This window comes from Triticum dicoccoides, chromosome 6B (assembly GCF_002162155.2).
Source record: "Triticum dicoccoides isolate Atlit2015 ecotype Zavitan chromosome 6B, WEW_v2.0, whole genome shotgun sequence".
NCBI lineage: Eukaryota > Viridiplantae > Streptophyta > Magnoliopsida > Poales > Poaceae > Triticum > Triticum dicoccoides.
The window spans coordinates 532,640,373-532,655,863 of NC_041391.1; the positions used below are offsets into that span (position 1 = coordinate 532,640,373).

A 15,491-nucleotide genomic window follows, 5' to 3' on the forward strand; every position below is an offset into this window, starting at 1 on the left:
ACATTTTGCATTGTCATCAATGTTTGTACTAAACTGTTCAATAATTGCATATTCCGCGCCATTTTCACGGAATAGTGGGCAAAATTATTCTACGCATGGGGGACAACGTGTTGGTCTCGCCTCTAGAAGGCAACATGGCCGATTTCGTTTTGACAAAATTTTCCTTTTCCCCCTGTGTATTATATTTTCCCCCGCTTATTTTCTTGTTTTTATATGGTTTATTTTTATGATTTTTTAAAATCGCTCTTTTCCCCCTCGTTTTGTTTTATAATCACGAATAAAAGTTGGGAACTTCCCCAATATATGAAATTATGCCAAACTCGTGATTTTTTTGAATTCTCTAACATTTCATAAATTGATCAATATATTCAAATTAATAAAACAAATTAGTTTGCCGAACAATTTAAAATTGGGAACTTTTAGAAAATAAATTAATATTTCTAAATTCATGAACTTTCTTTAATATGCGAACATTTTTTAAATCTCGTGCACATTTTTTAAATTCATGAACACTTTTAAGAACCATATACATTTAGAAAATCCAATACTAATTTTAATTCATGAATATTTTTCAAAGAAAAATTTAATATATTTTCAAAATCCACAAAAATTTTGGAATTCATGTTTTTAAATAATCTATCCGATAGCCAATATCTGCTCTTTTCTCTTGGCCTGGATGTACTTTTTTTTTAACATGCAAGCGAGTGGATAACAAAGCGATTGCTACCGATCAGTTGATCCACAGTTGTAGCTTAAGGCGTGGAATAGGATGTCCCTTAGATATAAGATATCATTGCGTTTCGATAATGTGGGCCTTTCTATAAGACTGGCGGACTTAAGAATTTTCCAAAATCACTCCTTCTAAAGATCACTCTCATCTTCGTAAGTTATGACAAGTGGCGTGTTGCATGTGAACCTGAGAGTTTTTCCTTTTTTCCAGATCTGTTTATTCAAAATGTTTTATCTCTTAAACCGTGCGTCCAAATCTCGAACCGTTTTTCACCGTTGGATAAATTTCGTTGAGATCTTCAAAACTAGATCCATGTTGATAGGTTTCTAAGAAAAAAATCATGAAAAAACCGAACAGCAAGCATGTTTTTTCCTTTTCGGAAGCCATTTCCTCTCCTGCTCATGCAAAAACAACAGAGAAAATGTGTTTTTTTTTTCGTTTCCAAGAGGCATGGCCGTGTCTCTCGCGGAAGCAAAAACGTGCCTCTCACGAAAGCAAAAAAAGAACACGCATTTTTTTTCATTTCTGAGAGGCACGACCATGCCACTCGCCAAAGCAAAATTGTGCCTCACGCGGAAGCAAAACCGTGCCCCTCACGAAAAAAAAGAGAAATCGTTTTTTTTTGTTTACAAGAGGCACGGCCATGCCTCTCACAGAAGAAGAAGAAAAAAAATGTTTTTTCCGTTTCTGAGAGGCACGGTGAAGAAGAAAAAAGTTAAAACGTGTTCTTTGGCACAATGTTTTTTTTTAAAATTCATTTCTTGTCTAAAAGCTAAGAAAGACCGGTGAAAAACCAAAGAGTAAAAAAACAGAAAAACCATCTAAAAAGCCGTAAATGCGTGCGGAAAAATAAAAATAAAAACAAAATCTGAAGGAAGCTCCCAGGGCACGACAAGTCGGCGGCTGAGAGCGTGCCAAGTGGTGCTCTCTCAGCCCACCCGCAAATGATCGTTGCGACTCTCATGAAAGAGCACTCGTCAACTAGTTACTCTCAGAATTTCTGACCGGGATGTGGACCTTTCTATGCTCTATGCATCAAATCGTTAGAATTTGCTGGCCCAATAACTCATTAATAGAAAAACTCGGTTGCTCCGATACGCGGTGATTATATCTCGCCTTAAGTGATACGAATAGGGATGTCTCGCTTAAGCATTTACAGTTTCGAGCTGGCCCAGTATCGTTTATAAAATGGAGAAGAAAAATGGGGCACGCAGGTTTCGATACTAGGTCTTTGGGTTGACACGCAACAGTGATAACCATCATGGTAGAGTCTTGTTCGCAACATTTTCTAGGGCCCTGTCAACTTTAGGAGACTAGATCCGGTTTTCACAAGGTTTTTATGTTTTTTTTGTTTAAACCGTTTTGTCAGTTCTTCGCTTTTCCTTCATTTTTTTTTCATTTTTTGTTTTGTTTTCTTTTTCTTCTCCATTTTTTCCTTTTGTTTTTTCTTATGTTTGTTTTTGTTTTCACTCTACATTTTTGTATATGTCAAAAAAAGTGATCAACAATTTTTATATACACGTTCAACATTGTCCGAACACTTATTCAACATATTTTCAAATATCTTTCAATATTTTAGTACTTATTTCAATATTTTTTAAAGGCTAGTTCAACATTTTTCAAGTACTTGTTCAATATTTTTAAATACTTATTCAACCTTTTTCAAATACTTTTTTTCAACATTTTTTATTAATTATTCAATATTCTTCAAATACTCAGTCAACATTTTTAATATTTATTCAACATTTTTTAATATGTAGAATATTTTAAAGTATAAATAAAAGTACAAAACGAAAGAAAAAAATGAGAACAGAAAACTGAAAATCAAAAGCAGGCCGCGGCCTCCCCCGCAGCTGGGCCGGCCCATTTGGGGCTCCCCACGACGCGAGGGTTCGCCCTCATCTCTTGTAACGCGAGGAATAGGCGCTCCTGCTCCAGTACCACTCATCCCGGGGGAAATGGTCGCTCCTGATGAAAAAAGTATCGCGTGTTTGGGGAAAATAAAATCGGTTGCTCGGACATAGTTTTCACGAATTAAATAAGGTTAATGAATTCAAATAATTCACAAGTATTAGAAAGTGTTCCTTAATTTTCAAACATCATGAATTAAAAATATCTTTATGGATATTAAAAACATCATGAATTGAAAAATACTAGAGAATTTATACAATGTTTGGAATTCTAAAAAATATGTGAGAGACTTTTAGTAAAATGCTCATGGATATACAACAATGTTCACTTATTTTTAGGATAGGTACATTTTAAAATATTCATGATCTTTTAAGAATAGTAATGCATTTACAAAATATCCTAATTTAAAAAAATCGTGAAGGAAAATGATAAAAAGTAAAATAACATAAAAATGACGAAAAAATGGTTAAAATTCATATAAATGGAATTGTTCTTATGAAGATCCTGGAGTACCCGCCTCCGTGTGGGCTTCGCGGGTGAGAGAGCCCTTTGAGCCATCCATTTGCGCTGGCTTGCCGCGATGACCTCTTGGGGCCTATACGCGTCGTCCGATCTACTTGGACGATGTGCGCCCAGGTGACCAGAATTGGCGGTCCATGACGAGTGTATCGCGGGGGCACGCCTAGGGGCACCATCATTGGGCGGCGTTGGGCGCACCCGCGTCGGCACTATCGCACGCTGCCCACGCGCAATAGCGTTGGCCAGGCCCGCGTGTCGGCGTCTTCAGTCCTTGTCGTGTTGGTCTGGTCGTGCCAGCCGGGGGTGCGTTGCAGTCGCGGCACCGGCTCACGCGTGGGCCTTTTCGGGTTGTTTGGTTTGCCCCACACGGGTACACATGCGGCTCGCGTGTTGTGACACCTAGGTGCACCGGCGCTGCGTCAAGTTGGCTGTGCGAGGGGCCGTCCTGCTGGCTTTGTCGGGCTACTTTGCGCGCCTGAGTCGGGTCCACATGTGTGCCTGGCTCGGGTGGGAATAGCTTGTCCAACATACTTGAGGAGAATTTTCTTACCTCTGGCAGATAAGAATTTTTCTTTTCATCCACTAACTTTTGTAATAATTTGATCAATCAGGAAATAAAAGCAGGAGCTTTTGTCCATACCGGCATTCGCTGGTAAATCCAAATGAGGGCTTCACTCATAAGATTCAAAATGTGCAGATTTTTGCATTGTCGTTCACTTTCGTATTGGGACTAGAAATGATGCTTGATTTCTCTACGCTCACCATCTGCCCCGAGGCAGCATAGTAAGAATCTAATGCTACTTTCAGCACCTTCGCGTTCATGGCATTAGATCTCATGAGGATCAGTGAATCCTTAGCAAAGGGAATATTAGAAATCACTGGAGCATCTTTACTGACTTTTACTCCGGACAAAAAACCATTCTCCTCCGCATTAGCCAAAAGGGCAGTCAGGCCCTTGGTACACACAAGAATAAGTAGAGAGATAGAGGGTCTCCCTGCCTTGATCCTCTAGTAGGTTTAAAACTCGGTGCTCCACGGTGGAAACACACTGCATAATTAGATTCACCCAATTCTCCTGAAAATCCAATGTTAACAAAATAAATTTCCTTTTATTTGTATGTTTTATTTAGGCCTTTTATTTGTACGTGTGGTAGCAAAAGGAGCTCAGTACTAGTCCTATTCCAGCCGGAGCAAAACGCCGAAGGAGCGAGAGGAGTCACTGCTAGTTTGGCACGGAGACAATGTCAAGTCACAGTAGCGTGGGCTATGGCTAGCTAGCTTGACAATGGGCTAGTAGATGCGACGAGTCTCGCCTCTCGTAGCCGCCCATCTTCGCCCCAACTTTTACCGCAATCGCACAGGTGTACGTTCGTCTGGCATCCGGCGGCACGCTGAGCTGCCTGGCACTGGCGTGTGTGGCCCACGTGACCTCGCGTCAATAAAAAATACTACTCCACCTCCGGAGCTGTCAGGCGCTCACGAGGCTCCAAATACAAAATGGCAAACTCCGCCGCCCTGCTCCACTCACTCCTCTCCACCGCCTGGACGCCGCGCCGCCGCCTCGACCGAGCCTCGGCCACGCGGCTCGCCCCGTCCCCCGGCCTGTCCTGCCGCTCCTCCCGGCCGACGCGCTCCGTGCGCCCGATGGCGTCGTCGACGACCGCGGCCCGGGCCGACGCGGCGCCGCCGGGGCTGAAGGAGGGCATCGCGGGGCTCTACGACGAGTCGTCCGGCCTGTGGGAGAGCATCTGGGGCGAGCACATGCACCACGGCTTCTACGACTCCGGCGAGGCCGCCTCCATGTCCGACCACCGCCGCGCCCAGATCCGCATGATCGAGGAGGCCCTCGCCTTCGCCGCCGTCCCCGGTAAGCAACGTTCGTGTCGCAATTCGCACCAAGATCGAACTATCTGCTTGGTTCAACCGTGCCGGCCCAATTCGTTGCTGGCCAGCAACAGCCCACGGGTCGGATTTGTGCACTGTATATTGAGCTGAGCTATCCATCCGACTGCCTGTACTTGCCAGTTGCCACGCTGGTGACCATTGCTTTTGCAAGTACGAGATGGCACTGTTTGGATTGAGCTTGGTCGTCTTATCACTGCTCTGCCAGTACTCTCTGGCACTCTGCTCGCCGTCGTGGCACCAGCGAGCCAATCTGGATTTGGGCCCAAAAATGTGCCTGAGCTGCGAATGTTTTTGCAGTACGTTCTGCCGCTCCAGTCAGAACTCCTACCAGAGTGTGGCTCACAGTGGTTGTGCTCTCCAAATTCCCAAGGCTATAGTTCTCTAGTAATTTGCGGTAATACTTTAGTACTGTAGTCTGTATAAAATTTTGTTTTTAAAGGAAAGTCAGTAAACGCTATGCAGTACACCTGTTTCTTTTAGATGTACGTATAATACAGCTCTCGATCAGCCCGTTTAGAAGACCGCACTAGTGCTACGTGGTAGGCTGGTAGCCATTCCCTCCCCTACAAATTCTCTTCTGAACATTCCCTTTCAATTTCTGTAGAGTTTTTGCTTTTACCTTTTTTTAGGATTGTCTTAAGTTTATTTCAAAATTATTTTATGAGTTACGACTTCTTTCTTTGAGAAATTAAGTTTGGGGTCTCCTGTAATTTTGGTGCTAGAGTGTGATTTCATCTTATGCTCACTCTCGACGATATATGCATTGTTTCTTTAATTGAGATAGCATGAAAAGAATGTCGTAGACTTATCAGGTATTATAGCTGCCTAAAATTTAATAATAAATATGAATATATGTTCAGTCATAAGTATTACAGTTACATAACCTCAACTACATCTTCAGTTCAGTAGTATCTTGCAGCATAGTTCCATGGGAAATCAAGCTAGTTCAAATTAATAAAAAAGGTTAAAAGAGACATTTAGAGAGAATATAGCACCTTGTTCAAAACAAACTTGGCCAATTTGTCATTATGTATGGAGAATTTGCTTGATCTGTACTTCAAGTGTATAGTGCAGGATTTACTGCTGTTTTTGAGGGAATGCCTGTGCTTGCAGACGATCCGACAAACAAACCGAAAACGATTGTTGATGTTGGATGCGGAATCGGTGGTAGCTCAAGATACCTGGCGAACAAATATGGAGCACAATGCTCTGGGATCACATTGAGCCCAGTGCAAGCCGAGAGAGGAAATGCCCTCGCAGCAGTGCAGGGGTTGTCGGACAAGGTTTTTTCTACTGTTCCGCTCTTGCCAATTAGTTTGGGGTTTCAATCTCTGACCTCAGACCTACTTGGGGTTTGGTTTGGTTTTGGAAGTGACAATGTGCACATGTTTGGCCCAGGCTTCTTTCCAAGTTGCTGATGCTCTGGAGCAACCATTTCCTGATGGGCAGTTTGATCTTGTCTGGTCTATGGAGAGTGGTGAGCACATGCCGAACAAACAGAAGGTAAACATACTAGTTCTAGAAGAAACTAAACAGTATGAGTCATTGCAAAACCGTTCAAGACAAGCTGCCAAAATATTATATCAGTTTGTGTGACAGACTGGGTCGATATGTATCTCTTGCAAATAACTTGGTGTTGTTGGAAAATCCATATTACCTATTTATGTAATTACCTTTTTTCAAGAACATGTAATTACGTGCATAAAGATACATAGTTAATCCTATGACAAACAACAAAACCAGAAAATTAGTCCAATCAGGTATGAAAATAGATGTTGAGTATTACGATGAAATCTTACAAAATCTTTTATCAGTTTGTAAGCGAGCTGGCACGCGTCGCAGCTCCAGGAGCAACTATCATCATCGTGACCTGGTGCCATAGGAACCTCGCGCCGTCGGAGGACTCACTGAAACCTGACGAGCTGAATCTTTTGAAAAAGATTTGTGATGCATATTACCTCCCAGATTGGTGCTCGCCCTCGGATTATGTCAAGATTGCCGAGTCATTGTCTCTTGAGGTATTTCCCCCAAAAAATTGAATTAATTTGACCTATCTGATACACAAATTTGCATGATACGAAAATTTGTTTTTTGTTTTTTTGACCTACCTGATACACAAAATATTCCTCTACTCTCAGGATATCAAAACGGCTGACTGGTCTGAAAACGTGGCCCCGTTCTGGCCTGCTGTCATCCAATCAGCACTGACATGGAAAGGCCTCACTTCTCTACTAAGGAGTGGTATGCTCTTCTCGTCTCTCTCTCTGTGCTGCTCATCGAACCGAGATGATCTGTTTGATATTCTTTTTGTAGCTGATATATACGTACACTGAAACTCACTTTGCTGTTGTCTTGATTATCAGGATGGAAGACGATAAAGGGAGCACTGGTGATGCCTCTCATGATCCAAGGCTACAAGAAAGGCCTCATTAAGTTCAGCATCATCACCTGCCGCAAACCCCAAGCAGCAATAGAAGGAGAACCTGAGGCCGCATCGCCCAGTGTAGAATAGAACCCATGTGATTGGAATAGACTCGGCTTGCTGTCGCCTCGTAGCTGAATAATTTCATGTTACCGTGCATCTGTATCTGCAACTGGAAGTGCCATATGAAAGTGGTTCCTAAAGCAAAATTCTCCTCACATTCATTAGAGCATTACTGTACTTACAAAACAGGGAAGCCTGCCAGATTTACGATGCGCGCTGATGTGTATTGATTGGTAGAAAAAGGAAGAATACAAAATCCTATGACGCTATACATGCAAGCAAAATGCACAATGGGGGTATTTGGTTGCCCGCATAGAGCCCAATCAAGCCTTTGCGGGACGAAATTGGGTCTGCGTTCCATGTTTTGGCCTGCTTCGCTCGGACTTTAAAGCATCTCCCAGCCAAGTCGGCTAGGAATGGCCGACGAGCCAGGCTTGGGCGATGTAGGGGAAGGGAATGCGGTGCCGAGCTTATGCGACCACAGAGATGGCGCAAGCTCGCGCATGTCTTTGGAAAAGCGACAGGAGAAATTGGGGTCACCTCTGGCCGATTCGGTCGCCCTATATAGCCAGCTTCACCTCACCGCCTAAACTCCTGCCACCACCCCCTCCCCCTTCGAGCTTTTCCTCCCGCGCAAGTCGACACTTACGAGCAGGTAAGCGGCGCTTCTTCTTTGGTCGGCGGTACATGGCGGCGGCGACTCGCGTCCTCCTCTTCTCCGACCTGCTTCGCGCCTCCTTTGAGCTGCACCGATGGCTATGAGTTCGATCACCCCCTTCTTTGTACTCGTTCTAGCTAGATCTATGAGCATGCGGTAGGGTTAGACCTGTGACCATTGTATGATTGTACACTGTCGATCTGTGCGAATGTAATGTTCTGGTAGCTAGTGGTGATGGATTTGTAGCATGCTTCCATGTCGACAAGGATTGGTAGCTAGTTGTGATGGATTGGTAGCATGTTTGTTGGTGTATGGTCCTGTATTGAACTTCATGGATTGGTAGGATGCATGTTGTTGTGTGGTAGTGTGTTGAACTCCATTGATTGGTAGCATGCATGTTGTTGTGTGGTAGTGTATTGAACTCCATGAATTGGTAGCATGCTAGTTGATGTGTAGTACTCATATCGTGATGTGTTGAACTAGATGGTTTGCTAGTGAGTGATATGCTTACTGTCCATGTGTGTGTTAAGATTGTAGCATGAGCACACAAGTGTTTAGTGAGGCCATTGCCTGTCGGAGAGCCAATTCCCGATATCCTATGTCAATGACTGAGACTCCATCGAGGACCAAATGTCTCTTGATTCATATGTGTTCGAGGGGTCTGCTATGGATCCTCCTTTTTTGCCTATAGCATTTGTGTTGGTTGTGCCAAATGTTGTTGTTACTGCTGCACAAAAAGCAGCCGTGAAGGCAAAGAAGGATGATACGGGGAACTCCCTGAAATGGTAGCCATTCCTGTCCACGTTCATGCTTAATAAGATGTGTGAGATCATAGCTAGTGAGGTTAGGAATGACAAGAGCTTCAAGAATATGCACTTGAACTTTGTTGTCAAGCAGGTGTTCGAGTTCTATGGTCCGAAGTCTTCGCAACCCAGGTCTACAATCACCACAGAAGTGGAGAGCTAGATTGATCCAAGTGTCTAAACTCAGAGACTTTAATGGCACCTCAAGGGATCAAACCACCTGCTCAATCTTTTTGGAGGCAGAGCACTACCAAGGCCACATCGCGGTTAGCTCACCCCCCTCCCTTGCTTAAGCTTGCCAACCATTGTCCTGTCACAACTAAACACGTCGTGATTTTCTTAGGACCATCCAAAGGACACAGAATTCCTCAACACACCCATCCATAACTACGCCGAGATGTAGCACATCTTCTCCCATGGGATGGCAACCGACAAGCATGCCATGGGCTTCATTGAGCCGCTCGGTTCGCCCATGCCTAACTATCTAGACACCCAGGAGTCAGAGACCATCGTCCTTGACGACTGTGATAAGGGTGATGATCACATTCTTGTGTTTGACAGCAAGAGGAAGAGGGGCGGCTTGATGGAGGATGAGTTGAGCATCCAACATGACTGAGGCCGTCAAGGAGGTGGCAACCGCCATTATTGTGAGAAAGCCCGTCGTCGTCCACCCTAACCTCTACAACGCCGTCATGGACCAAGGTGACTTCCGCCCAGAGGCTCTGATGGCTGCTCTAATCCACCGGCTAGACAACAAGGCTCAGTGTGTTGGGTTTGTTACCATGGCAGATGCCCATAGGGTGCTTTGGCTCAAGACTTGGCTAGGCAAGCACTACTACAAGTGTTGTTTCTGCTGGTGGTGGTGACGACGTGCATGATCCTCGACGACGATGATGATGCCAACATATATTTTGTGGTAGCTGGGGCTTGAGAACTATTGTTGGTCTGTATATTTTGATGAGGTGGTATATACTAACCCCTCACGCTAATGACGAACTTACGGTGGTAGGATTACACTCTCTTTTGGATGTGATGGTAGGATGGCACCATAGTAGTGGTAGGATGAACTTGCTATGTCGTATGATCATGTATGCTTCTTATGTTACATGTCTAGTGTTATCCATTGGTTGCTGCTTGAATTGATGTTCTTCTACCATGTTAGGACAAGTGTTATGTGGTATTCCAAGAGAGGGTTCCAGGGGTTTATAGTTCATGAGAAACATGTGATGAACAAGTGACGGGTTGCAAAAACAGCTGCTACAGAGGGTTTAAGAGTAGGCAGGCGACAAAGGATGCTTACTCCAAGGGCGTGCTCAAGCATGCATGAAGTGTTGAAATTGGCAAGCCAGACCGACAGTTTGGGCTGAAAAACTTCACCATCATCTAGTTCATCATGATTGTAGTGTTGTTTTATTGGTGTGATCGATGTGATAGTGTGTAAGATATAGCTGGTAAACCAGCCACGTAGGGTACAAGATAAGCAGGCCTTGCTGCTTGTATGCAACCAAACGCCATGTAGTTGTATCAGCACAGTCAATGCAGGACACAAAATGCCATGCCAAAATTGTTCCTTTAATGCAGGCATCCAACGATGTGCATATGGTGGATTTTCCTTTTTTTCCAGCCAGGCCCAACTAAGACACATATAATGCAGGCAAATTCATCGCGAGCAACCAAACACGCCCTTGTCCAAAGCGCAGAACTGCAGGCAATACCCTGTTCATTGTGAAGGAAATATGCCCTAGAGGCAATAATAAAGTTATTATTTATTTCCTTATTTCATGATAAATGTTTATTATTCATGCTAGAATTGTATTAACCGGAAACTTAGTACATGTGAGAATACAAAGACAAAACATAACGTCCCTAGTATGCCTCTACTTGACTAGCTCGTTAATCAAAGATGGTTAAGTTTCCTAACCATAGACATGTGTTGTCATTTGATGAATGAAACCACATCATTAGGAGAATGATGTGATGGACATGACCCATCCGTTAGCTTAGCATTATGATCGACAGTTTCACTGCTACTACTTTCTTCATGACTTATACATGTTCCTCAGACTATGAGATTATGCAACTCCCAGCTACCGGAGGAACACTTTGTGTGCTATCAAACGTCACAACGTAAATGAGTGATTATAAAGATGCTCTACAGGTGTCTCCGAAGGTGTTTGTTGGGTTGGCATAGATCGAGATTAGGATTTGTCACTCCGTGTTTCGGAGAGGTATCTTTGGGCCCTCTCGGTAATGCTCCTCACTATAAGCCTTGCAAGCAATGTGACTAATGAGTTATTTGCGGGATGAAGTGTTATGGAACGAGTAAAGAGACTTGTCGGTAACAAGATTGAACTAGGTATAGTGATACCGATGATCGAATCTCGGGCAAGTAACATACCGATGAAAAAGGGAACAATGTATGTTGTTATGCGGTTTGACCGATAAAGATCTTCGCAGAATATGCAGGAACCAATATGAGCATCCAGGTTCCGCTATTGGTTATTAACCAGAGATGTGTCACGGTCATGTGTACATAGTTCTCGAACCCGTAGGGTCAGCACGCTTAACGTTCGATGACGATATGTATTATGAGTTATGTGTTTTTGATGACCGAAGTTTGTTCAGAGTCCCAGATGACATAACGGATGTGACGATATGTATCGAAATGGTCGAGACATAAAGATTGATATATTGGACCATGTTATTTGGAGACCGGAAGTATTCTGGGAAGTTTTGGGTAAAACCGGAGTGCCGGAGGGGTTACCGGAACCCCCCAGGGGAACTAATGGGCCACCATGGGCCTTAGTGGAGAGAGAGGAGGGCGGCAGGAGGGCTGGCCGCTCCCCTTGAGTCTGAATTGGACAAGGGACCGGGAGCGGAGCCCCCCTTTCCTACTCCCTCTCCCTCTCCTTTCCTTCCCCTTCTCTTCCTTGGAGGGGAATCCTACTAGGACTAGGAAGTCCTAGCAGGACTCCTCCTCTTGGGCGCGCCCCCTAGGGCCGGCCGGCCTCCCCCTCCCTCCTTTATATACAGGGGCAGGGGGCACCCTAGAACACACAAGTTTCTCTTAATCGTGTGCGGTGCCCCCTCCACAGTTACACACCTCGATCATACCATCATAGTGCTTAGGCAAAGCCCTGCGCCGGTAGCATCATCATCACCGTCGCCATGCTATCATGCTGACAAAACTCACCCTCGTACTCAACTAGATCAAGAGCACGAGGGACGTCATCGAGCTGAACATGTGCTGAACGCGGAGGTGCCGTACGTTCGGTACTTGATCGGTTGGATCGCGAAGAAGTTTGACTACATCAACTGCATTATTGAAACGCTTCTGCCTTCGGTCTACAAGGGTACATGGACACACTCTCCCCTCTCGTTGCTATGCATCACCTAGATAGATCTTGTGTGATCGTATGATTTTTTTTGAAATTACCGCGTTCCCAACACATTGTTACAGATCCGCACCATGCCGATGGTAGGAGCTTGATCCACATGTGTTGTGTAAATGCAACTCTTAAATATAAGCTAACTAACATCACAATGTAGATGCACAGTTGAAAGAACATGTGGTGCCCCCATGTGTGATTTTGGTAATTGATGACATTCTCTATGGACTAATGGTTACCTTGAGTTATATTCGTAGGTTTTGTCCATAGGTTTTTCTTGAAGTCCATTTCTTGATTTCAAGGAGTTTATGTGTTGGCCAAGGTGCTTTTTAAGGAATTATCCAAAGATTGGTCGTGTGAGACTTGAGCTTATTGCAAGCATGTCTTGAAGAAGAAGATTGTGTGAACATTCATGTTTTCCTTCAAGACATCATCCTAATGAAGAGAGTTGGAAAGATTCAAGGTTCATCAAGAGTAAGTACAGAGAGTGATTCAAGTTGATCAACACACAAAGCATAGAAGATGTGCCGAGTGGGATCAAGTGATCCCATGGTATGGTAAGCATTGTCCATTACGCTTTCTGTACTAACCCATGTTCTACATGAGAGTTCTATGTGGTGTTAGGTGTGTTTCCCATGGGATTGCGTCAATAGGAAGATCTAATACAACCCATGGAGGATGACATCAAGTGGTGATCGTCATCAAGGTTGCAAAGTGCAAGTTCAAGTGGAGCATCACGAAGAGATCATGCTTGAAGCTTGCCGTCAATTGCGGTGACAATGGACTTGTGAAGATATTGAAAGGATCGATATGGTTGACTAGAGGGGGGTGAATAGGCAAATACCAATTTTTAGCTTTTCTTAACAAATTAGGGTTAGAAACAAAAGGTTCAACAACAACAACAACAACAACAACAACAACAACAGCAGCAACAACAACAACAACAACAACAACAACAACAACAACAACAACAACAACAACAACAACAACAACAAAAACAACAAAAACAACAACAACAACAACAACAACAACAAGTGCAAGCAAAGGATAAAACACAACAATAGCTTGCACAAATTAAAGGTAAGAGATAACCACTAGTGGAGCCGGTGGAGACGAGGATGTGTTACCGAAGTTCCTTCCCTTTGAGGGGAAGTACGTCTACATTGGAGCGGTGTGGAGGCACAATGATCCCCAAGAAGCCACTAGGGCCACCGTATTCTCCTCACCCTCACACAATGCAAGATGTCGTGATTCCACTAGTGGTGCCCTTGAAGGCAGCAATCGGACCTTTACAAACAAGGTTGGGCCTCTCTACACAACCGAATTGGAGGCTCCCAACGAACCACGAAGCTTCACCACAAAGGAATGTGGCTCCGAGGTTACCTCAACCGTCTAGGGTGCTCAAACACCCAAGAGTAACAAGATCCGCAAGGGATTAGTGGGGGGATCAAATTTCTCTTGGTGGAAGTGTAGATCGGGGCCTTCTCAACCAAACCTTAGAAAATCAACAAGTTTGATTGGCTAGGGACAGAGATCGGGGAAAAATGAGCTTTGGACCAACAATGGAGTTTGGGGGAAGAAGAGGTGGGTCTTCTTGAGGAAGAAGACCCCCTTTTACAGTGGGGGAACAATCCAACCATTATCCCCACTCTCAGCCCGTAGCGCGCGGTACTACCGCTCATAGGAGCGGTACTACCGCTTGCCGCAGCGGCACTGCCGCTTGGCCCAGCGGTACTACCGCTGGGACCGTGCTCAGTAGCTTACACGAGCACAAGGAGAAGGGACAGAGGAGAAAACCCTCGAGTGCCACTAGTAGCAGTGGTAGGTGCGGTACTACCGCTTATGAGCAGTACTACCGCTCCCACTCTTCTGCTACTGCCGCTGAACCCGACACGAGAATAGCAAGGCTCGAGTCAAGGCAATACTAGAGCGGAACTGGAGGGGAACTACTGCCTGTTGCTCTGGGCAGTACTACCGCTGCTACAATGGTACTACCGCCTGTTGCTCTCCGTGGTACTGCCGCTTCCAGCCACGGTACTATCACTGGCTCCTCTCCAATGCCACTTCCATGATAACGAAGGATCCTCCAAGGATGCGGGAAAGAGCTGGGGGTGCAAAAGAGATGTGTACGTGTTGATTCCACCCTAACCTTGCCGATATGGACCCCCTCTTCATAGTACGATATGTCCTACGACTCAAGTCCACCAAAACTGAAATGAAGGAAAACTGCAGCGTCTTCACTTTAAACACAGATGGGAAGAAATCGTCTCGTGCCATATGAATGAATATCTAAAATGCTCAATGCACACGATTAGTCCGCAAAAGCATTGTCATCAATCACCAAAAGCACTTAGAGAGAAATATGCCCTAACAATCTCCCCCTTTTTGGTGGATTGATGACAACACGGGATTTGCATAGAGATATACCAAGAGAATAAGCAAACCCCATAATCTACAAAATATAGACGGGCTCCCCCTAGATCTGTGCACTTATTAAAGAATGCTTTTGGAATGCAAAGCGCACACACTAGGATCAACACTCCCCCTATATTTTATAGACCGATAACACTTGCATCTACAATATGGGAAACTTAAGCTAGGATGCAACAAGTAGTAAGTGAGCATAAGAAGGACAATAGCTAAGCAAGCAACTCACATACTAACAAAGTACTAGACAAGCATAGGATAATAATAAGATAGCATATGTCTCACACCATATGACAAGGTAACCAAGTCTCACAAGCACAACCAAACCAAAGCAAACGAGCGATAAAAGAGTTCACGAGAGAGGAAAACACAACAGATAAGACGCACTCGCGACATGGCAAATCCCTAAAATCTCTCCCCCTTTGGCATCAAGACACCAAAAGGGCAAAGAGTGCTAGTACGGTCACAGGTGATAGCAATGCCGAAGATCCCCATCATCATAGCTCCGCATGGTCGCCCGTGCCTCCGTCGTCGATAGTAGCAGCAGGCTGATCGGTCTCTAAATCCGTCCATGGAAACTGCTGAGAGACCCACTCCTCCTCGTCAGTGATCTTGTCCTCTGACCCAGTGGCAACCTCTTCACCTAGTTGACGCATAAGGACCT

General features: G+C 44.6%; 1 protein-coding gene across 1 annotated transcript; it reads left to right on the forward strand.

The window, feature by feature from the left end:
- Nucleotides 1–4,637: 4,637 nt before the first annotated feature.
- Nucleotides 4,638–7,761, forward strand: LOC119323408 (probable tocopherol O-methyltransferase, chloroplastic). The gene is made up of 6 exons (XM_037597053.1): nucleotides 4,638–5,027; nucleotides 6,179–6,348; nucleotides 6,464–6,568; nucleotides 6,880–7,083; nucleotides 7,204–7,306; nucleotides 7,429–7,761. The coding sequence occupies exons 1-6, from the start codon at nucleotides 4,658–4,660 to the stop codon at nucleotides 7,575–7,577; spliced, it is 1,101 nt and encodes a 366-aa protein (XP_037452950.1). The 5' UTR covers nucleotides 4,638–4,657; the 3' UTR covers nucleotides 7,578–7,761.
- The last annotated feature ends 7,730 nt before the right edge of the window (nucleotides 7,762–15,491 follow it).